Source organism: Armigeres subalbatus, chromosome 3 (genome assembly GCF_024139115.2).
Source record: "Armigeres subalbatus isolate Guangzhou_Male chromosome 3, GZ_Asu_2, whole genome shotgun sequence".
In the NCBI taxonomy this organism is placed as follows: Eukaryota; Metazoa; Arthropoda; class Insecta; order Diptera; family Culicidae; genus Armigeres; species Armigeres subalbatus.
In genome coordinates this window covers 147,717,455-147,738,803 of record NC_085141.1, presented here as the reverse complement: position 1 = coordinate 147,738,803, position 21,349 = coordinate 147,717,455, and the positions used below count along the sequence as shown (strand labels likewise).

Sequence of the window (21,349 nt, the reverse complement as noted above, 5' to 3'; positions counted from 1 at the left end):
TTTAAGGCTTCGCACGGATTTAATTTTGGAGGGAAATTTTATAAAAAAGGAGCGTGGTTTTCGATAGCAAATCTTTTTTGAATATCCGTTTTTCGTCACGTCAATTTTGACATAATTCCGAGATATGTCTTAGTTTCTGCCCAGTCTACGACGAACCACCCAGCATGAAACATGCCATCATCTTTTTTTTTTGTCAGGAATTAAAGTATTGAAGGTTTTATATTGTTTTCATAGCATTTATCTAGAAAGAAACAGGGTCTATACAAAAATTTGAAACACAAATATGTTTCTTGTTTCTTGTACAGAAATAGGACTTTTCTGATTATTCTGAAAGTAATTCCCGTTGAAATTTTTTCGATTATTTCGCTGAGACTCTTTTTCAGTCTGCTGAATTTTGCTCCAAAAAAAATAGCTTTTTTTCTCTTGGAGGAACTTACACTGTAATTTTTGTAGCGATGACTGCTTAAATCTTTGCGTAAAATTCCGTCTTGAATTTGGAAAATAATTTTCCGAAGGTTTTGCTTAGGAATTCGAATTCACTAAACAATATCTACAGGAATTCTCAAAGCGATTTCCACCGGAATTCATATAAAAATGCATTTGTATTTGAGGAAGATTTTTTTTCATGCATTGCCGGAGAAATTTTTACAAGAATTAACTTTGCGATTCCTTGAAAGACAGCAAGAATATATGCAATATAATCCGATTTGAATTTTTGTGCTAATATCGGATTTCTATTGGAATTTCTGTCCGAACTCCTGGAGAAATATTTCACAAGAATTGAAGTATTTTTCGCACAATTTCTTTTAAAAAATCCTAGAAATTTTCACAAGATTTTCCACGGAAATTCAACTTGAAATTTCCGAAAAAAAATCTTCAGAATGGATGGAACATCATGGATCACATTTTATGAAACTTGAACAACTTTGTAAGATTCTGAATTATTTCTCTCTGTATATAAATCCAAATAATTTCATATTTTTATTGCGCAGATTCCGCCTTATTAGACTCCTGCGCGAAAATTATTTGCGTGAATATTTTCCCCGTGTCACAGATACAAATTAAATAGGTCTGTTTGCTGTTTGTTTGAGTGAACAAAAACACGTGTGTACGTTAAATAACAACAACAAAAAACAATTACAAAGGTAGTTTGAATGTATTGGTGTGCACGCTAAAAATTCAAAGCAAAACGAAGTTACGCCAGAGTCTAAAAATTTATGCAACGGGCAATATATGAGTTCAAATAATTTGTATACAGAAGTTTTGTTCGAAAAACAAATTAACATTATTGTATTGCCTAATTTTTCGTAAGTTTAGCTTATGAACAACAATTACAACAAAGCTGCAACCATCATTTTCTCTATGAAACGTTGATTATAGAAATAATTTTGACTGCTTCATTCAGTTTGCTTAGTTAGAACGTTGGTGAACAGGACCATCCAGAATAGATGTGATACTAATGGATTTTTTCTTTGTTCTTTTTCAACGTGGTAAAGTCATTTTTATATGATCATGATCAGTTATATTATATGCAACGTACTGAAAGAGAACACGTTCTGTAAATTGTGGTAACAAAAATTGATATTTCGCGCGTAGTTGGCGCGAATTGGATTTCATGTCGCGTATTTGATTTTAGTTGGCGCGGATTTCGCGCCGGTCGAAACTTATGTAGGTATGGTAAAATTAATGTTATATCTGAGTTCTGGTTAAATTTTTAGTCAAATCGGTTCACGCGCAACCGAGACCAGCAGCTCATAAAATGACAAATGGGTACTGTATGCATTTAAATTTATTATTATTAAAAATGTTATTAATATTTTTAATAATAAAATTGTATTTAAAAAATGTCTAAAGAATTTTGAATTCTTTAAGTTTTTTGAAACAATTTGTGCTGATAAAGTTTTATAAGCTTTGTGATTCTCATTCAAATAATTCTCTGTCTAGTAATTAATTAGATCATTTTATTGCTTTATTTTTATCGAAGAACAGCTAATTTTTCAACGTGCAAACACAAATATTCACACGTCTAACTGCATAGGAATTAGCGAAAGCACAATCAAAAACCCAGATTAATCCACCTAGCGGTGATGGTGCCTTTCTCGTTCGTTCAAAAGGTTTGGAAAAATCTCAAATAACACCAATATGTGGGTTGGTCTTATTTTTCATATTTGTTTATATGCATAAAAAAAATTCTCGCCAAACGCAATTTGTTGCAAACAAATCGGATGAGCATAAGAGCAAAAAATGGCATTTTATTTTGTAGTTTTAAAATTAGTATTTTCGCCATAACTTTTGACCCAATTGTACGATCCGGCCAAGTTTCTATAGGAAACAATGGGACAAGATTTTGCGTCGAATGCAATCACATATTGCACATCAATCACAGTAACTTATATATGACCGGATTCAGTCACAATATGGTTACTGCAACCAGATTTGTTGAACTTGTGTTGCTTGGGGAATAGATGAAGTCTAAGTGCTGAAAAAGTGAGCTATACTTTGTTGAACTCTTTTTCACAATAAATAGTAATTTTACCATAACTTCTAAGCCCATAGTTCGATCTGGCCAATTTTCAATATGAATCAATGAGACATTCTGCGTCGAATGCAATTTAATGCGAGCAAATCGGTTGAGGAAAAGTACCTGAAAAATGAGTGACATTTTTTTAGCGATTTTTCCATAAAAAAGTATACGAGAAAGGCAAAAATAGTAAAATTTTCGATCCCATAGTCCGATATGGCCAGTTTTCGATATGAAACAACGGGACAGGATTCTACGTCGAATGCAACTTGTTGCGAGCAAATCGGTTGTGGATAAGTGCCCGAAAAATGAGTGACATTTTTCACGCGATTTTTTCGTACGAATTTGTATTTTGGCCATAACTTTCGATCCCATAGTCCGATCTGGCCAATTTCAAATAGGAAACAATGGGACAGGATTCTGCGTCGAATGCAACTTGTTGCGAGTATAGATAGTAGAATCTATAGATGAGCGAAAGCATGGCTGAGTCGATTTTTTTGCCCGTGCACACGCGCATATGACGTCACAGCCCTTAACGTTTCCATTGCAATCGTGACGTCATGCTCGTTTGGAGACACGTTTGACAGTTCGTTTGGAGACAGAGGATTTATCTTCGCTCATCTATATATTCCACTATCTATAGTTGCGAGCAAATCGGTTGAGGATAAGTGTCCGGAAAATGAGTGACATTTTTTACGCGTTTTTTCGTACGAATTTGTATTTTGGCCATAACTTCCGATCCCATAGTCCGATCTGGCCAATTTCAAATAGAAAACAATGAGACGGGATTCTGCGTCGAATTCAATTTGTTGCGAGCAAATCGGTTGAGGATAAGTGCCCGAAAAATAAGTGACATTTTTTCGCGATTTTTTCGTATGAATTTGTATTTTGGCCATAACTTTCGATCCCATAGCCCGATCTGGACAATTTCAAATAGGAATCAATGCAACATGATTCTACGTCTAATGCAACTTGTTGTGAGCAAATCGGTTGAGCATAAGTGCCCAAAAAATGAGTGACATTTTTTACGCGAATTTTTTTTGTATGAATTTGTATTTTGGCCATAACTTTCGATCCCATAGTTCAATCTGGCCAATTTTAAATAGGAAACAATGGGACAGGATTCTGCGTCGAATGCAACTTGTTGCGAGCAAATCGGTTGAGGATAAGTGCCCGAAAAATGAGTGACATTTTTTACGCGGTTTTTTCGTATGAATTTGTATTTTGGCCATAACTTCCGATCCCATAGTCCGATCTGGCCAATTTCAAATAGGAAACAATGGGACAGGATTCTGCGTCGAATGCAACTTGTTGCGAGCAAATCGGTTGAGGATAAGTGCCCGAAAAATGAGTGACATTTTTTGAGTAGTTTTGCGCACACACACACACACATACACACACACATACACACACACACACACACACACACACACAGACATCACCTCGATTCGTCGAACTGAGTCGATTGGTATATAACACTATGGGTCTCCGGGCCTTCTATAAAAAGTTTGTTTTTGGAGCGATCATATAGCCTTTACCGTATACTTAGTATACGAGAAAGGCAAAACATTTTTTATTGTCTTTATTAAGCAGATTTTCAGCCCAAGGCTGGCTCGTCTCCAGATACAATCCAAAACATCGTTCTTGCACTCTTTCACACTTTTTTGCTATACGTATCATTCTGTCATTTTCATACACAAGCTACAGTTTCACGGAAAAATCTTCAAAATTGTTGTTGAAATTATAAACTTGGTTTAGCGACGCTGGGTAAATACCATTACGTGGTTTGTCACGGAATAAGGTTTACCATTGTCATATTGGTAGCCTCTAGCTAACCGAATAGATACCTTCATAAATATCCAATTGTGATATTTATGAGGGTGTTACCAAGTCGGTTGCCTCTTGCTAAGCTTCATCCTCTCCCTAGTTATGGTGAAGATGGGCTGGGCACGGCCAGCAGTAGTAATCCTCATGCTTTTGTAATTTTTGTCTTTTCTTGATTTCTGATAGCATTCTAGGTAAGGATTTCAAAAGAAAAACATGATATCACTAGTTTACAATCTACTACGGGTTACGCAGTGACAATGCAAATGCAACTCAGCTCACTACCTAGTTAATATTTCATACAAAAGTCACTATTTGGTCACTTTTTCTGCATCTGAAAGTCACTATTTGGCAACTTTTTTCGCCATCGTTGGTCACTAAGTCACTATTTTAAACGGCATTTATCGCTACCAGTCCTGCGTACATCAAGAAGGCTCCGTTTCCATTTTCGGCTGATGCAGATGTGGTCGATTTGATTTTCTGTAAAGCCGTCACGGGAGACCCACGTGACCTTGTGAACCGGTCGATGAGGGAAGAGCGATCCCCCGATCACCATGTCGTTATTACCACAAAATTCTGCGAACAGCTCTCCGTTTTCGCTCATTTCTCCGAGACCATGGCGTCCCATAATGCGCTCATGGTTCGAGTTGTCGGATCCGATCTTCGCATTGAAGTCGCCCAAACAGATCTTGATATCACCCTTCGGAATTCTATCTACGACGGCATTGAGTTGACTGTAGAAGTTCTCTTTGTCTTGCAGATCGGCAGCATCGGTTGGCGCATAACATTGGATTATAGTAAGGTTTCGGACCCGTGTTCTAAATCTGGCAACGATTATCCTTTCCACTTCATAAGCGCAGAGTGTGCCTGAGCGCCTAGTAGGAAGCCAACTCCGCGATGCCGGGGAGCGTGTTCACCTCGTAAACCAGAGTATAGCAGAACTTGTCCCGACGGCGTTCTGTGTTCTCCAAAGTTTGGCCAACGGACTTCACTCAGTCCCAGGATCTCAAGCTTCATGCGGCGTGCCTCATTGGCAAGTTGTGCCAATTTACCCTGCTGGGCTAGGGTTAAAACGTTCCATGTTCCTATTCATGTCCGTTGTTTCGCGCTAAGAGTCGTCGCCGTAAAATCAGTCCGTATTCTTTCATTATCGGATTCTCGAACAAATTGATGTTTCGGGAACAGTAGGTTGTTGGCCCAAGGTTCCCTATCCACCGGGATGGGGCTGCCATCTTAGGTATAGCTTCCGGGGAATAGCAGTTCATACTCAGCCGCTGGATGCCAGAACAGACGCTGTTGGAGCCGCACCTCCTTGGTGGACAGACGCTCGATCAGTCGGGTCATATTTGTTTAAAGTCCCACCCAACACCAGGACTAGACTAGTGCGCTTTGAGCGGCACAGCTTTTTATAGAAGTTCAACAGAGCCCACTGTCGAACCCCACCACATCCTAGGCAGACCCCACAGTACGCACCCTCTCACTCTAGCTGATGTCAGAAGGACAACAGTGCCCAGGCTGCATTACCAGCTAAGTACGCAACCCTTAGCTGGCGGTCAATTGTCATCGGAAGACCCGTGGAAGCGTGAGTATTGGAACTTGTGAGGACCAGAGCTATGTTAGGCGCCCCTTCCCGGATGTCAACTCACCATTTCGCAGCCCATCCCAAAAGGATACGCTTCGCAATCCCTAAAGGGTTTGCTTTGTAATCCCTAAAGGGTACGCTTTGCAATCCCTAAAGGATTCGCTTTGCAATCCCTAAACGATTCGAATTACAATCCCTAAAGACTTTGCTTTGCAATCACTAAAGGGTTTGCATTGCAATCCCTAAAGGATTCGCTTTGCAATCCGTAAAGCATTACCTGAAGGATTCGCTTTGCAATTCCTTAAGGATTCGCTTCGCAATCCCTAAAGGGTTTGCTTTGTAATCCCTGAAGGGTACGCTTTGCAATCCCTAAAGGATTCGAATTACAATCCCTAAAGACTTTGCTTAGCAATCCCTAAAGCATTCGCTTTGCAATCCCTAAAGCATTCGCTTTGCAATCCCAAAAGGATTCGCTTCGCAATCCCTAAAGGGTTTGCTTTGTAATCCCTAAAGGGTACGCTTTGCAATCCCTAAAGGATTCGCTTTACAATCCCTAAACGATTCGAATTACAATCCCTAAAGGGTTTGCATTGCAATCACTAAAGGGTTTGCATTGCAATCCCTAAAGGATTCGCTTTGCAATCCTTAAAGCATTACCTGAAGGATTCGCTTTGCAATCCCTAAAGGATTCGCTTTAAAATCATCAAAGATTCGCTTTGCAATCCCTAAAGGATTCGCTTTGCAATCCCTAAAGAATTCTCTAAAGCATTCGCTTTGCAATCCCAAAAGGATTCGCTTCGCAATCCCTAAAGGGTTTGCTTTGTAATACCTAAAGGATACGCTTTGCAATCCCTAAACGATTCGAATTACAATCCCTAAAGACTTTGCTTTGCAATCACTAAAGGGTTTGCATTGCAATCCCTAAAGGATTCGCTTTGCAATCCGTAAAGCATTACCTGAAGGATTCGCTTTGCAATCCCTAAAGGATTCGCTTTGCAATCCCAAAAGGATTCGCTTTGCAATCCCAAAAGGATTCGCTTTGCAATCCCTAAAGGATTTGCTTTGTAATCCCTAAAGAGTACACTTTACAATCCCTAAAGGATTCGAATTGCAATCCCTAAAGTATTCGCTTTGCAATCCGTAAAGCATTGCCTAAAGGATTCGCTCTGCAATCCCTAGAGAAATCGCTTTGCAATCCGTAAAGCATTACCTAAAAGATTCGCTTTGCAATCCCTAAAGAATTCTCTAAAGGATTCGCTTTGCAATCCCCAAAGAAATCGCTTTGCAATCCCTAAAGGATTCGGTTTCCAATCCCTAAACGGTTTGAATTGCAATCCCCAAAGTTTTCGCTTTGCAATCCATAAAGCATTCGCTTTGCAATCCCAAAAGGATTCGCTTTGCAATCCCTAAAGGATTCTCTTTGCAATCCCTAAAGGATTCGGTTTGCAATCCCTAAACGGTTTGAATTGCAATCCCCAAAGTTTTCGCTTTGCAATCTCTAAAGGGTTTGCATTGCAATCCCTAAAGGATTCGCTTTGCAATCCCCAAAGGATTCGCTTTGCAATCCCTAGACGATTCGAATTGCAATCCCTACAGTATTCGCTTTGCAATCACTAAAGGGTTTGCTTTGCAATTCCTAAAGGATTCGCTTTGCAATCCGTAAAGCATTGCCTAAAGGATTCGCTTTGCAATTCCTAAAGAATTCGCTTTGGAATCCCGAAAATATTTCATTTGGAATTTCAAAAGAATTCCCTAATAGAATCCTTAAAGAATTCCCTTCGGCATCGCTAAGGAATAGCCTTTGGAATCTCTAAAGAATTCTGAAGAATTATTGTTGGAATCGCTGAAGGATTCCCTTCGGAATACGTGAAGGATTCTATAACAAAAGGTTTCCGTCTGGATTAGCTAAGACTTCATTATCCCAAATGGTTCGAATTTCTAGGAGTGTTTCGTTCATAATACTAAAAAGTTTCTATTTAAAATCCCATGAATTCCAGAAGTTTTCTGTTTTGAGTATAAGAATGGTTCATTTTTAGTTCCTAAAAAAACGGTTTTGTATTTCAGAAGAAGGATACCATAAAAAAACCTGAAAAAATCCGTTAGAAGGAAGGAATTAGTTTTTAATCTCAGGATTGTATTCAGAGTACCAGTACGATTCGAAGCTTCAGAAGATACCACAGGTAAGTCTATAATGCTGTCCAATGAGCAGCTCGAAGTTATTCCCATCCCTCTTATGCCCATTTGTTGACAAAAAAGAACGAGCAGGACGGGAACAAGTTCGAGCTGCTCATTGGACAGCACTTATGACTTCCGAAAAACTAACTTCTAAACCCTGGCGGTATCTCAATATTTGAATACATATAGCATTAACAGACAAATATAACGAATCATAAAACCAGACGCCCAGTCAGCCAAGCAGCTGGATCGTAGAAGCATAATTCACATTGTGATATTCTTCACATATGAATATGTTTATGCAAAAGTTGCGTCAATGCCATAAAACCCGCTTAATGTTTTTAATTGTGAAAAAGTACAACAAACTAATAGAACGAATAAGTGGGAAATCAAAGGCGAGTAGCCCTTCCAGCTATAGTCGATGCATTTTACTCCCTCTGCTGTACTGCAACCGATATATTCCCCGACTGCCAGTCGGATTGGACATCAACAAATTGTTTGCTTGGGGACGATCCGGAAGCCATGACCATTGCAGAGGCACTGCTGGTTTCCTCAGTTACTTCGATTGGTCGACGGCCATCGACGATTGATGACGGCGACAAGGAAGTGAAAATGATCACATTCACAGCATCCCGGATCCGGCCAGAGCCGTATGAATCAGCTGACAGTCCGGTTGTCCACATTTCTTGAGCAGGACCCGCAGCGAGATCGAAGATCGGAACATAGTTTTCCTTACCTGAAACAGGAAGTATGACGGCTTTTAAAATATAATAAAAAGGCGTGCAAGAATGAATACTTACCAGCAGCAACGAGGTACTTTCCGTGGGTGCTGGAATAGACGCGATGAAGACGGACGCCGGACGTCGACAGTTGGAGCAAATCCGGAATTCCGGAAAAATTTGCTACTGCATGACACCACATGACACTACACCACGAAGTTGTGAAATCTCGCTTAACTTTTCAAAAGGTCCTAAGTAACAATTTTGGAAAAATCGTGCTAACCATTGTGCTAACCGATCGATCAAAAAGCCAAAATCTGTGCAGTGTTGCCGATATTTAATATAGATAGTGGAATATATAGATGAGCGAAGCTAAATCCTCTGTCTCCAAACGAACTGTCAAACGTGTCTCCAAACGAGCATGACGTCACGATTTCAATGGAAACGTTAAGGGCTGTGACGTCATATGCGCGTGTGCACGGGCAAAAAAATCGACTCATCCATGCATTCGCTCATCTATAGATTCTTCTATCTATAATATTTAATATTGCATTCTAATTAAATGTAATATAGCATTAAAACTGTGTTGCATCGGTTTCAGTGTAATAAATATATATATTTTTTTAAACAATGTTAGATATTTTTATGAAACATATTGATTAAGATTATTAATTTTGATGTTTTATATCTAATTACAATGAAAACTAGATTTGTTTACAATTGTCAGTTCCGCCCTTTTGAAATGTTGATGCCGAATTGATTTTTGAATCAGAAATAAATGGAAATGACAACTGTTGTCAAACTGACGTGATTTGAATCTTCTCAATGGTCATGTCTATGTATTCGTCAATGGTATACCATTGACGAATACATAGACGGAGTGGTGGCCATTTTTTCGGGCACCACTTTATACCCTGGGGAGTGACGGATTACAATTATTACAATCACTGACCATTGAGAAGCCCTGAATTCAAACCACGTCAGTTTGACAACAGTTGTCATTTCCATTTTTGTTTACCTCCTGTTTCTGATTCAAAATCAATGAATCGAGACGAGTTTGTTTATGTTTGTTCGGAAGCAATTGGATTAACGGAGGAGGAGGATGTCTGCGATTGTGTCGTTAGACGTTGATGGGACCGACACGGACGACGCGCCGGAGGGGTAAGAGCAGCAGCTGCTGAATGATGAGCAAGATTTCTATAATGTTGAACCGCTGGAGTCAGATGTTTGGAACGACTTGATAACGGGGCCAATCAAGAGATTCTTAATCTGCTTGAGTTGTCGGACCTCAAGGACCACATTGTGGACGCACGACGGATTGAAGAGAAGATCAAAGATATGGCATGTGAATATTGTAACAGAATATTTTCGGATGTTAAGACCCTGGACCGACACATCCGTAAAATACACTTCACAGGATCACCTCAATGGACACACTGGGGATCGTGATTACCAATGCGGTGAATGCAACCATCAGCGTATGCCTTCCGGATGGGATGTCTGGTGCACAAAATCTTCGACCATGTGAAGCTGAACGGCATATACGTGTGCCCCGGGCTGTCGAGCACAGCGGCACAAGTACCGGCACAGCCGAGTATTGCACCAGTAGCAGCAGCAACAGCACCAGCACCAGTTAGATCTAATAATGGGACACAGCGGAAGAACGATTCCCTCAACGCCGGTAAGACATCTTTTTTCTAGGAAAATGAGCGAAACAAATTTCTCAATGTTTTTGAAAGCTTTTCCAAAAACCGAAACGTGGATCAGTCGCTTTCGACTGTACCACGAAACAGGAAGAAATTTTAATATTAATTTACGGTAAGCCATTGACATTTCTTTTACAATTATAGTTTTTTCAAAAGCTCCAGAAACAAGTGAATGTTGCTTCGATTGATTATGTCATATTGATTTTATTTTTGAACACTTACAAAACAATACAAAGTACGAAAAAAGTCCTCTTGAAAGAAATTTATATAAAAAATGAGAATTATATTTCGTTAACATTCCTATTCCAAAAAATGGGATTTGGTTCGTTAGGGCAGGCCCCAGTAATTTATGTATTCAATATGAATGTATGTAATGTTTTTAAACATATATGAACATAAATAAATTGCAAGTTAAAGTAATTTTTTACTTGACTTTAATATTATCCCAAATGAATTAAAATAACAAAAACCTCATTTTTATGAAAAATATATTTAGCTCTTTTAGTGGAATGTATTCAACCGTCTAAGACGAATTAAGTACTCTCCATTTAATTCCACCAATTAATTTTCGATATCTTTGCAGATGCGTATTTCGACCACAACTGTGTGGTCGTCTTCAGTGTCTCGTTCTTGACTCGACCAAGTCGGCGGATAGAGAACATTCACACACAGTTGGTGCACAGTAACATTTTTTTCATGAATTAATTTGAATAGCGCAATCAACAGAAAAACATGAAAGCTTTTGATTGTGCTATTCAAATAAATTCATGAAAAAAATGTTACTTAGGTCCTTTTGAAAAGTTAAGCGAGATTTACTTTTAGCAGCTGTGGTGTTTTGTTGATAGGAAAAGCAGAAAATTATACGAAAATTTATGTGCGTGTTTTTTAATGAAGGTAAGTAAAATATTTAGATGAATTACGATTGACTATAGATATAATCAGATATCTAATAAATTTTAATGATTTCTAGATTGTAAAACGGAATATTTCTATATAATAAGTTGCCCCACCGCTGATTGCTTCCGGGGAAGTTTGCCGGTAACTTTGATTATACTACTGCTTAAGGCAGGATGTTGTCTTATCTGATGATTTTCTTTAATCTTTACAGAAAAAAATCTGATTCGTCTGCAACTTTCGTGGTGAAAAGAGGAAAAAAAGATACCCGAAAAAAACTCAGCCTAACCGACACGGTTCCGATCTCCCGCTATCAAAAGAAATGACCGACATTGTACGTTCGTCGGTAGTAGTTGCTATTTTGATCTCTGTTGAGGGGGCTTCCTGGAAATCGATGCTACGAAGTCGAAGAACGATATGATAGTTCATCCAAGTTCGAATCGGAACCAACAAAACAGGCGTTGGATAATCCACTGCGTGAACCTTATCGCAAAGTTTTATTTGCACTATATTCACATATTCTTCAGCAAACGAACTGCACTTGTCGGAATATCTCCCATCACAGCAACTCGTCAATACAATCTCTTCGAGTCCAGTGCGTATAAAGCAGTATACCTATAACTCAGATTCCAGTCGAAACTGTGTATGCTGAGTGCGTCCCATGAAGTTGGTCATTATTCGGTAAGTACGGTATTGCTATTTTTGTCGGTATTGCTATGATTGTCTTCTTCTACATTATCAGGAAAAACCGGGATTGGCAGGCAACATATAGCTGCAATCAGTCGCTCTATTTACATCATCCGCCTGCACATCATTGACGCACGTTCATCCGAATGAAGTGCAACTGTACGATCGATAGCTGGTCAAGAGCGACGGGAGTAACACGAACTAGTCCATGCATGGCCCTCCAACCTCCTCCGAATCTTCCTTCACCAACTCACCACATGGTGGTACCGGTTTCACCTGCATCAGATATCGCTCCTGACGGTAAATGATATCCTGGAACTGCTGAGAGGAGGAGCGCCAAAACTAATGCTTCGAATCAAAAAGTCCGTTCGATTCTTGCGCATGGTAAGTATCTTTTGAGATAAGGATCATTTAAGCACTGCTATGATTTTCCCTGTTGATAAACGTTTTATTTTCAGCAATCGCTTCGCTGTGCAAATCATTGTGGAACAGATAGGGTGATGGTTGGCAGAGTTGTGCCAACCAGTATATTCTCAGCGTCGAAGAGAAAGAAGCATGACCCACCCGATAGGAACTCAGAAGTTTAGTGGTTACCGAATCGTACTGGATTTATTAGCAGGGTAAAACATTGATCCACGGCCACGCTATAAAAATAAATAATATTCTCTTTACCGTCAACAGAATTAGCCATGGAATCAGATGTCAACAGAATTCTACATGGCCCCCTCTAACGGATCCTCAATTAGTCTGGTCGCGTTATCCATATCACCCAGTGTTTCTGAACAGAGAGGGGCTCCTTCCTTTTCTCAACTAACATTTTTTATTAATAATAAATTGATATATGGATAATAAAATTGTTTATGGAAATAAATATATAAATATGAATCTTTTTGATCTGAATAAATAAATAAAAGTGTAATAAATTACCGTAATGATTACGAATACATACCTATTTTAAGATCACTTCAAAACGAACTTTTGTTGAGAGGCCCGAAAATCCATATTGTTACACATCAATCGACTGAGTGGCTAAGTTGCTTGATTGGTTGATTGCTTGTTTGATTGATTGATTGGTATGGTAGCTTGCTTGAATGGTTGAATGGTTGGTTGCTTGAGTGGTTGACTGGTTGGTTTACTGGTTGATTGATTGGTTGTGGTTATTTAGTTGATTAGTTGGTCGGCTGGTTAGTTGATACTGTTTTGTTCAACCGTCTAAGACGAGTTTAGGACTCTCCATTTAATTCCACCCATTATTTTGATATCTTTGCAGATACGTATTTCGACCACAACTATGTGGTCGTATTCAGTGTCTCGTACTCGACTGTTTTGTTGCTTGCTTGATTAGTTCGTTGGTTGAATAATTAATTGGTTGATGGGTAGATTGCTTGATTGATTGGTTGGTTATTTGGTTGATCGGTTGATTGGTTGCTGCTTGATTTGTTAGGTGGTAGAATGGTTGTTTGGTTGGTTGGTTGCTTGATTGTTGATTGGTTCTCAATCTTACCAACTAATAAGGTTATTTGGTTCATTGGTTGCTTGACTGGTTGATTGATTAGTTGCTTGATTGGTTGGTCGGCTGGTTAGTTCATATGTTGTTTTGTTGGTTGTTTCAATGGTGCCTTGGTTGATTATTAGTTGGTTGGTTGCTTGATTGTTTAGTTGATTGGTAGCTTACCTGAATGGCTGATTGCTGGATTAGTTGATTGTTTGCTTTACTGGTTGATTGAATGGTTGGTCGGCTGGCTAGTTGATTACTTGTTTTGTTGGTTGCTTGAATAGTTGATTGGTTGGTTGCTTATTTGGTTGATTGATTGGTTGGTTATTTGGTTGCTTGATTGGTTGACTGGTTGGTTGGTTGGTTGCTTGATTTGTTAGTTGGTTGAATTGTTATTTGCTTAATTGGTTAATTAGTTGCCTAATTGATTGATTAGTAGGTTATTTGGTTGATTGGTTGCTTGACTGATTGATTGATTGGTTGGTCGGCTGGTTAGTTGATTAGTTGTTTTGTTGGATGCTTGAATGGTTGATTGGTTGGTTGCTTATTTGGTTGATTAGCTTGTTGGTTGATTAGTTAGTTGTTTGATTGGTAGCTGGTTGGTTGCTGGATTAGTTAATTGATTGATGGTTGGTTACTTGTTTGGTTGATTGGTTGCTTTACTTGATTGATTGGTTGTGGTTATTTAGTTGATTGGTTGCTTGATTGGTTGGTCGTCTCGGTAATTGATAAGTTGTTTAGTTGATTGGTTAATTAGTTGGTTGGTTGCTTGATTGATTGGTTGGTTGGTTGCTTGATTGCTTGGTTGATTATTTGGTTGATTGCTGCTTGATTTGTTAGTTGGTAGTATGGTTGATTGGTTGGTTGCTTGACAGGTTGATTGATTGGTTAGTAGGCTGGTTAGTTGATTAGTTGTTTTGTTGGCTGCTTGGTTGATTGGTTAATAAGTTGATTGCTGGATTGGTTGGTTGTTTGATTGGTGATTCGTTCGTTGCTTGATTGGTAGCTTGCTTGAATTGTTGGTTGCTTGATTGTTGGTTGGTTGCTTGACTGGTTGATTGGTTGGTTGCTTGATTGGTTGGTCGGCTGCTTAATTGATTAGTTGTTTTGTTGGTTGCTTGATTGATTGGTTAATAAGTTGATTGGTAGCTTGCTTGAATGGTTGGTTGTTTGATTAGTTAGTTGATTGATTCGTTGGTTATTTGGTTAGTTGGTTGCTGCTTGATTTGTTAGTTGGAAGAATGGTTGATTGGTTGGTTGCTTTTTTGATCGATTCCTTGATTGGTTGGTAATTTGGTTGATTGGTTGCTTGACTGGTTGATTGATTGGTTGGTCGGCTCGTTAGTTCATATGTTGTTTTGTTGGTTGCTTGATTGGTTGATTAGTTGGTTGGTTGAATGATTGCTTGGTTGATTGGTAGCTTGCTTTAAAGGTTGGTTATTTGATTGATTGATGCTTGATTTGTTAGTTGGTAGAATGGTTGATTGCTTGATTGGTTGGTAATTTGGTTGCTTGACTAGTTGATTGATTGGTTGCTTGATTGGCTGGTCGGCTGGATAGTTGACATGTTGTTTTGTTGGTTGCTTGGTGGTTGATTAGTTGGTTGGTTGGTTGCTTGATTGCTTGGTTGATTGGTGGCTTACTTGATTGGTTGGTTGCTGCTTGATTTGTTAGTTGGTAGTATGGTTGATTGATTGGTTGCTTGATTGTTGGTTGGTTACTTCATTGTTGGTTGGTTGGTTGGTTGACTGGTTGATTGGTTGGTTGCTTGTTGGTTAGTTGATTAGTTGTTTTGTTGGTTGCTTGCTTGATTGGTTAATAAGTTGATTGCAAGATTGCTTGATTGGTTAGTTATTTGGTTGATGGGTTGGTTGGTCGGGGGCAGCAGGGACTATGTCCAAGGGCTTGACGATCCCTCCCCAGGCCATCTGCGAGTTGTGGCGCCTGCCTAGGATGTGGTGGGGTTTGACAGTAGGCCCTGTTTAACCTCTATAAAAAGCTGCATGTATCCGCCAGTAGGCTCCGCCAAAGCGACCGTGTGCCGCTCAAAGCGCACAAGCCCAAGTCGTGGTGTTAGGTGGGACGCTAAACACGACACGACGGCCCTCCGACGAGACAGGAGGTTTGCGCAGGCCCAATAAGCCGCCTTTAAAAACAACCATTACGAACGACATGGAAGATAATACGACTCGATACAATCGGCAACGACCTAGGCGACGAACAAAGGATCACGATTGGAAGCTTGGAACATGGAACTGCAAGTCGCTAGGCTTCGCAGGTTGCGACAGGATAATCTACAATGAATTACATCCCCGCAACTTCGACGTCGTAGCGCTGCAGGAAATCTGCTGGACAGGGTTGGTTGGTTGCTGCTTGATTTGTTAGTTGGTAGAATGATTGATTGGTTGGTTGCTTCATTGTTGGTTGATTGATTGATTAGTTGGTAATTTGGTTGATTGGTTGCTTTACTGGTTGATTGGCTGGTCGGCTGGTTAGTTGATATGTTGGTTGCTTCAATGGTTGCTTGGTTGGTTGATTAGTTGATTCGTTGCTTGATTGATTGGTAGCTTGCTTGAATGGCTGATAGCTGATCCATGATCCATGGATTAGTTGGTTGGTAGTTTAATTGGTTGGTTATTTGGTTGATGGGTTGCTTTACCGTTTGATTGAATGGTTGGTCGGCTGATTGGTTGATTAGTTGTTTCTTGATTAGTTGATTAGTTGATTGATTGATTGATTGGTTGGTTGTTGCTTGATTTGTTAGTTGGTAAAACTGTTGATTAGTTGGTTCCTTGATAGTTGGCTGGTTGCTTCATTGTTTGTTGTTGGTTGCTGGTTATTTGGTTGATTGGTTGCTTGATTGGATAATCCAGCAATCAGCCATTCAAGCAAGCTACCAATCAATCAAGCAACGACTCAACTAATCAACCAACCAAGCAACCCACAAAACAACATATCAACTAACCAGCCGACGAGCCAATCAACCAAGCCAACCAAATTACCAACCAATCAATCAATCAACCAACAATGAAGCAACCAACCAATCAACCATTATACCAACTAACAAATCAAGCAGCAACCAACCAACCCATCAACCAAATAACTAACCAATCAATCAACTAACCATTCAAGCAAGCTACCAATCAACTTATTAACCAATCAACCAAGCAACCAACCAAACAACTAATCAACTAACCAAAGCAAACAACCAACAATCAAGCAACCAACAATTCATGCAAGCTACCAATCAACCAAGCAATCAAGCAACCAACCAGCTAATCAACCAATCAAGCAACCAATCAACTAACCAACCAATCTAGCAATCAACTTATTAATCAATCAACCAAGCAGCCAACATAACAACTAATCAACTAACCAGCTTACTAACCAATCAATCAACCTGTTAAGCAACCAACCAATCAACCATACTACCAACTAACAAATCAAGCAGCAATCAACCAAGCAATCAAGCAACCAACCAACCAACCAATTAACCAATCAACTAAACAACTTACCAATTAACGAAACTACCAACCAATCAACTAAATAACCACAACCAATCAATCAAGTAAAGCAACCAATCAACCAAATAAGTAACCAACCACCAATCAATCAACTAATCCAGCAACCAACCAATTAAGCAAGCTACCAATCAACCAACTAACTAATCAACCAATCAACCAACAAGCTAATCAACCAAATAAGCAACCAACCAATCAACCATTCAAACAACCAACAAAACAACTAACTAGCCGTCCAACCATTCAATCAACCAGTAAAGCAAACAATCAACCAAATAACCAACCAATTAAGCAACCAACCAACTAATCCAGCAATCAGCCATTCAGGCAAGCTACCAATCAACCAAGCAATCAACCTACGAACTAATCAAGCAAGCAACAAAACAGTCGAGTCAAGTACGAGACACTGAATACGACCACAAAGTTGTCGTCGAAATACGTATCTGCAAAGATATCAAAATAATTGGTGGAATTAAATGGAGAGTCCTAAACTCGTCTTAGACGGTTGAACAAAACAGTATCAGCTAACCAGCCGACCAACCAATCAATCAACCAGTCAAGCAACCAATCAATCAAATAACCTGATTGGTTGGTTGGATTGGCAACCAACCAACAATCAATTGATTGATTATTTGTTTTTTTTTTGGTTTCTTGATTAGTTGATTGATTGATTGATTGGTTGGTTATGCTTGATTTGTTAGTTGGTAGAACTGTTGATTAGTTGGTTCCTTTATAGTTGGCTGGTTGCTTAATTGGTTGGTTGGTTGCTTCATTGTTTGTTGGTTGCTTGGTTGGTTATTTAGTTGATTGGTTGCTTGATTGGCTAATCCAGCAATCAGCCATTCAAGCAAGCTACCAATCAATCAAGCAACGAATCAACTTATCAACCAACCAAACAACCAATTAAGCAACCAACCAACTATCAAGGAACTAACTAATCAACAATTCTACCTACTAACAAATCAAGCAACAACTAACCAACAACTAATCAACCAATCAAGAAACCAACAAAACTACTAATCAACTAACCAGCCGACCAACCATTCAATCAAACGGTTAAAGCAACCCATCAACCAAATAACCAACCAACTAATCCAGCAATCAGCCATTCAAGTAAGCTACCAATCAATCAAGCAACTAATCAACCAACAAAACAAAATGTCAACTAACCAGCAGACAAACCAATCAAGCAAGCAATCAACCAACAAATCAATTATTCTACCATCTAACAAATCAAGCAGCAATCAATCGAATAACCAACCATTCAAGCAAACTACCAATCAATCAAGCAACCCACCATTCAAGCAAGCTACCAATCAACCAAGCAACCATTCAAGCAACCAACAAAAAAACATATGAACTAACGAGCCGACCAACCAATCAATCAATCACTCAAGCAACCAATCAACCAAATAACCAACCAATCAAGTAATCAATAAACAAAAAAGAAACCAATCAATCAACCATTCTTCCAACTAACAAATCAAGCAACAACCAACTAACCAAATAACCAACGAATCAATCAACTAACTAATCAAACAACCAACCATTCAAGCAAGCTACCAATCAACTTATTAACCAATCAACCAAGCAACCAACAAAACAATTAATCAACTAACCAGCCGACTAACCATTCAAGCAACCAACCAAACCATTCAACCAAATAACCAACCAACCAACTGTGAAGCAACCAACCATTCAACAGTTCTACCAACTAACAAATCAAGCAGCAACCAACCAATTAATCATTCTACCAACCAACAATCAACCAACCAACCAATCAACTAAATAACCAATCAATCAACCAACAAACAATGAAGCAACCAACAAACAATGAGCAAACAACCAACCAACTATTAAACTGATCCAAAATTATTTATCAGATCGCTCACTGCAGGTAAACTATCAGAATTCTAAATATTTAGAACTTCAGATATTTCAGATAACTTCAAATATTTAGGCCTTCAAGCCAAATGTAACAAATATATTAAGTGTCTATATCCACTTATAAACAGAAAGTCAAAACTTTGTCTTAAGAACAAACTTTTGATTTACAAACACATTTTTAGACCAGCCATGTTGTATGCTGTGCCAATATGGACTAGTTGCTGCAATACCAGAAAGAAGGCACTCCAGAGGATTGTTCCTCCTCGGACCACCACGATTACCAGATGGTCTTCCTTCAGTCCCTCCTCGGTGAGGTTGTGACATGTTTGTTTCAACAATTCAGTCGAAAAATCGCATGGCGGGAATGAGTAGAGCACACCGGTTGCTTCCGTTTCTTTATTGAGTAAGGATATAACGCCGGCCGCTTCTTTCTGCTTCAGGTAGGACACGAGATTACGCAGTGGACGCGTCTGAACGCTGGCATCATCCGACGATGCTACCGATGACGTCGATCCCGGCAGGCCGAGGAAGATTGCGTGCGACGATGACGTCGATATGCGCTTCTGCACATTTTCCAACTTGGGTTGATCGAGGCCTAGTCGCTGAGTAATACGAAGGTGGTGTTTACCTTCCTCGTCCTTCATCAGGCTGTCCACTATTTCGTGGTCTCTGTCCGTTAGGTGCAACTTGGCGGGGAATAGTGTTCAAAATCAGCGCCCCTTGCCAGACTGTGGTAGATTTCCGTGCCACTTCTTCGTAACGTTCTTGCATTTGATAACATGCCATTCCTACAAGAAGACGAATCAGAATCAGCAGGACTGCGTCGCCTCGGTGAACGGGAGCGAGATCTATCGATTCCTGGTTCACGAACGACGACGTGAATCATATTTGCCATCGACTCCTGATCGACGCCATTCATCATTGTCCCCGTGGTGCGGTGGGCCATCACGATGAAAACCGCCACGGAAACCACCACGTCCGCGGAATCCTCCACGGCCGCGGAACGGTCTTCCACCATAGCCGTACGATGAATTTTCCTCGTATGATGCACCGCCTTCCGGATATTCGTAGTCGGGGCCGCAACGATACTCACCACCTTCCTCAAAACCTCCACTGCTCTTTTGAGAACGATGGTGTTGTTCCGTTATCAGCAAAATCGATACGAAGGATACGAAACGGAACACATCGGTGGCGGGAATGAATTCCAGCAGGCGCGTGGTGAATTCATCACAGGCGAAATTTGAAGCTGCCGATACGAGAACGTTGGCATTGGGTTGTAGTTTCCAAATTTGTAAAACTGCCTCTACGATAGTTGAAGTTTTTCCAGTACCGGGTGGTCCAAATAATATGTACGGAGCAGGGAACGAAGTCCGATTCACGATATTTCGCATAGCAGACAGCTGCTCGTGATTTGTTGAACCATTGAAAGCTGTAAAACGCACTGTATTGCATCATTTGAGTTCGAACATTTTGTAACACAACTCACCTCTCGTATATGATCTTCTTTTCCATCGGTGGCTTAGGGAACAATGTTTTTTCAAAGTCAGTTTCCTTCACCAAAGATAGGACATAGTATTCCAGCTGAAATAAGAGCCGACTGGGTGGGTGCCGTTTGAAATTGATCGATCTACAAATCGAATATAAAAGCATATAGAAATGAAATAAAATTGGATTATATAAAAAATACGCTTGTTTTTACATACCGACAAACGATAGTACTTCTCTGAAATACCGGGCACTAGTCTAGCTTCATCGATTTTGTACTTAGCAACACCGAATGGGGTGACACGTTCCGCACGTACACCAACGTTCTGGCGTAATCGGGACGGTAGTCCAAACGCACGGAAAAACTCGATTCCTCCAGAATGTAGTCATCAACCTGACGAATGAAACCAAATATGCGCCCGTGTTTCGTCATGTGTTTGGCAAAACGGTCGTCATCTTTGCACTGTAACCGGCATAATACTTTTATCAATTTTCGATGATGAATTAGAAATCATTTTCACAAAACAAAATTGTTCTAACTTGAAGCACGCGTTGGAGTAATCGATCTGATAGCCACAAAATCTCGAGTACTTATTCAAAAGGACGTATGTGACTTTGTAAACAAAGATGCAAACGTCGATTTGTCCAATCTGGTGGCACTCCCACGCAAACCAACACCACCAACAGGGTAGCCGGCTACATGCTGGTGGTGTATTGGTTTGCGTGGGAGTGCCATCAGATTGGACAAATCGACATTTGAATCTTTGCTTGTAAATCACATACGTCCTTTTGAATAAGTACCCGAGACAAAACCGAAATGACGTCGCAAGGTGAGGGAGAAAAACAAACAGAC

At 39.8% G+C, this 21,349-nt stretch overlaps 1 protein-coding gene, 1 long non-coding RNA gene and 1 pseudogene across 3 annotated transcripts; 1 reads left to right on the top strand and 2 right to left on the bottom strand.

Annotated features, from left to right (window-relative positions):
• Window positions 1-8,396: 8,396 nt before the first annotated feature.
• On the bottom strand, window positions 8,397-9,090 carry LOC134227631 (uncharacterized). Its single transcript, XM_062709263.1, has 2 exons — window positions 8,903-9,090; window positions 8,397-8,838 (listed from the first exon to the last, which is right to left on the bottom strand). The coding sequence occupies exons 1-2, from the start codon at window positions 9,021-9,023 to the stop codon at window positions 8,531-8,533; spliced, it is 429 nt and encodes a 142-aa protein (XP_062565247.1). The 5' UTR covers window positions 9,024-9,090; the 3' UTR covers window positions 8,397-8,530.
• Window positions 9,091-9,867: 777 nt separating this feature from the next.
• LOC134219962 (zinc finger protein 436-like) lies at window positions 9,868-12,993 on the top strand (annotated as a pseudogene).
• A 6,218-nt stretch (window positions 12,994-19,211) lies between these two features.
• On the bottom strand, window positions 19,212-21,155 carry LOC134219964 (uncharacterized). 2 transcript variants are annotated; one of them, XR_009981729.1, is made up of 4 exons: window positions 21,037-21,082; window positions 20,715-20,959; window positions 20,498-20,638; window positions 19,212-20,440 (listed from the first exon to the last, which is right to left on the bottom strand). It is a non-coding gene; the product is annotated as an uncharacterized LOC134219964 (long non-coding RNA). The 2 variants fall into 2 exon arrangements; XR_009981728.1 differs by having other exon boundaries at window positions 20,715-21,155.
• Between the last annotated feature and the right edge of the window lie 194 nt (window positions 21,156-21,349).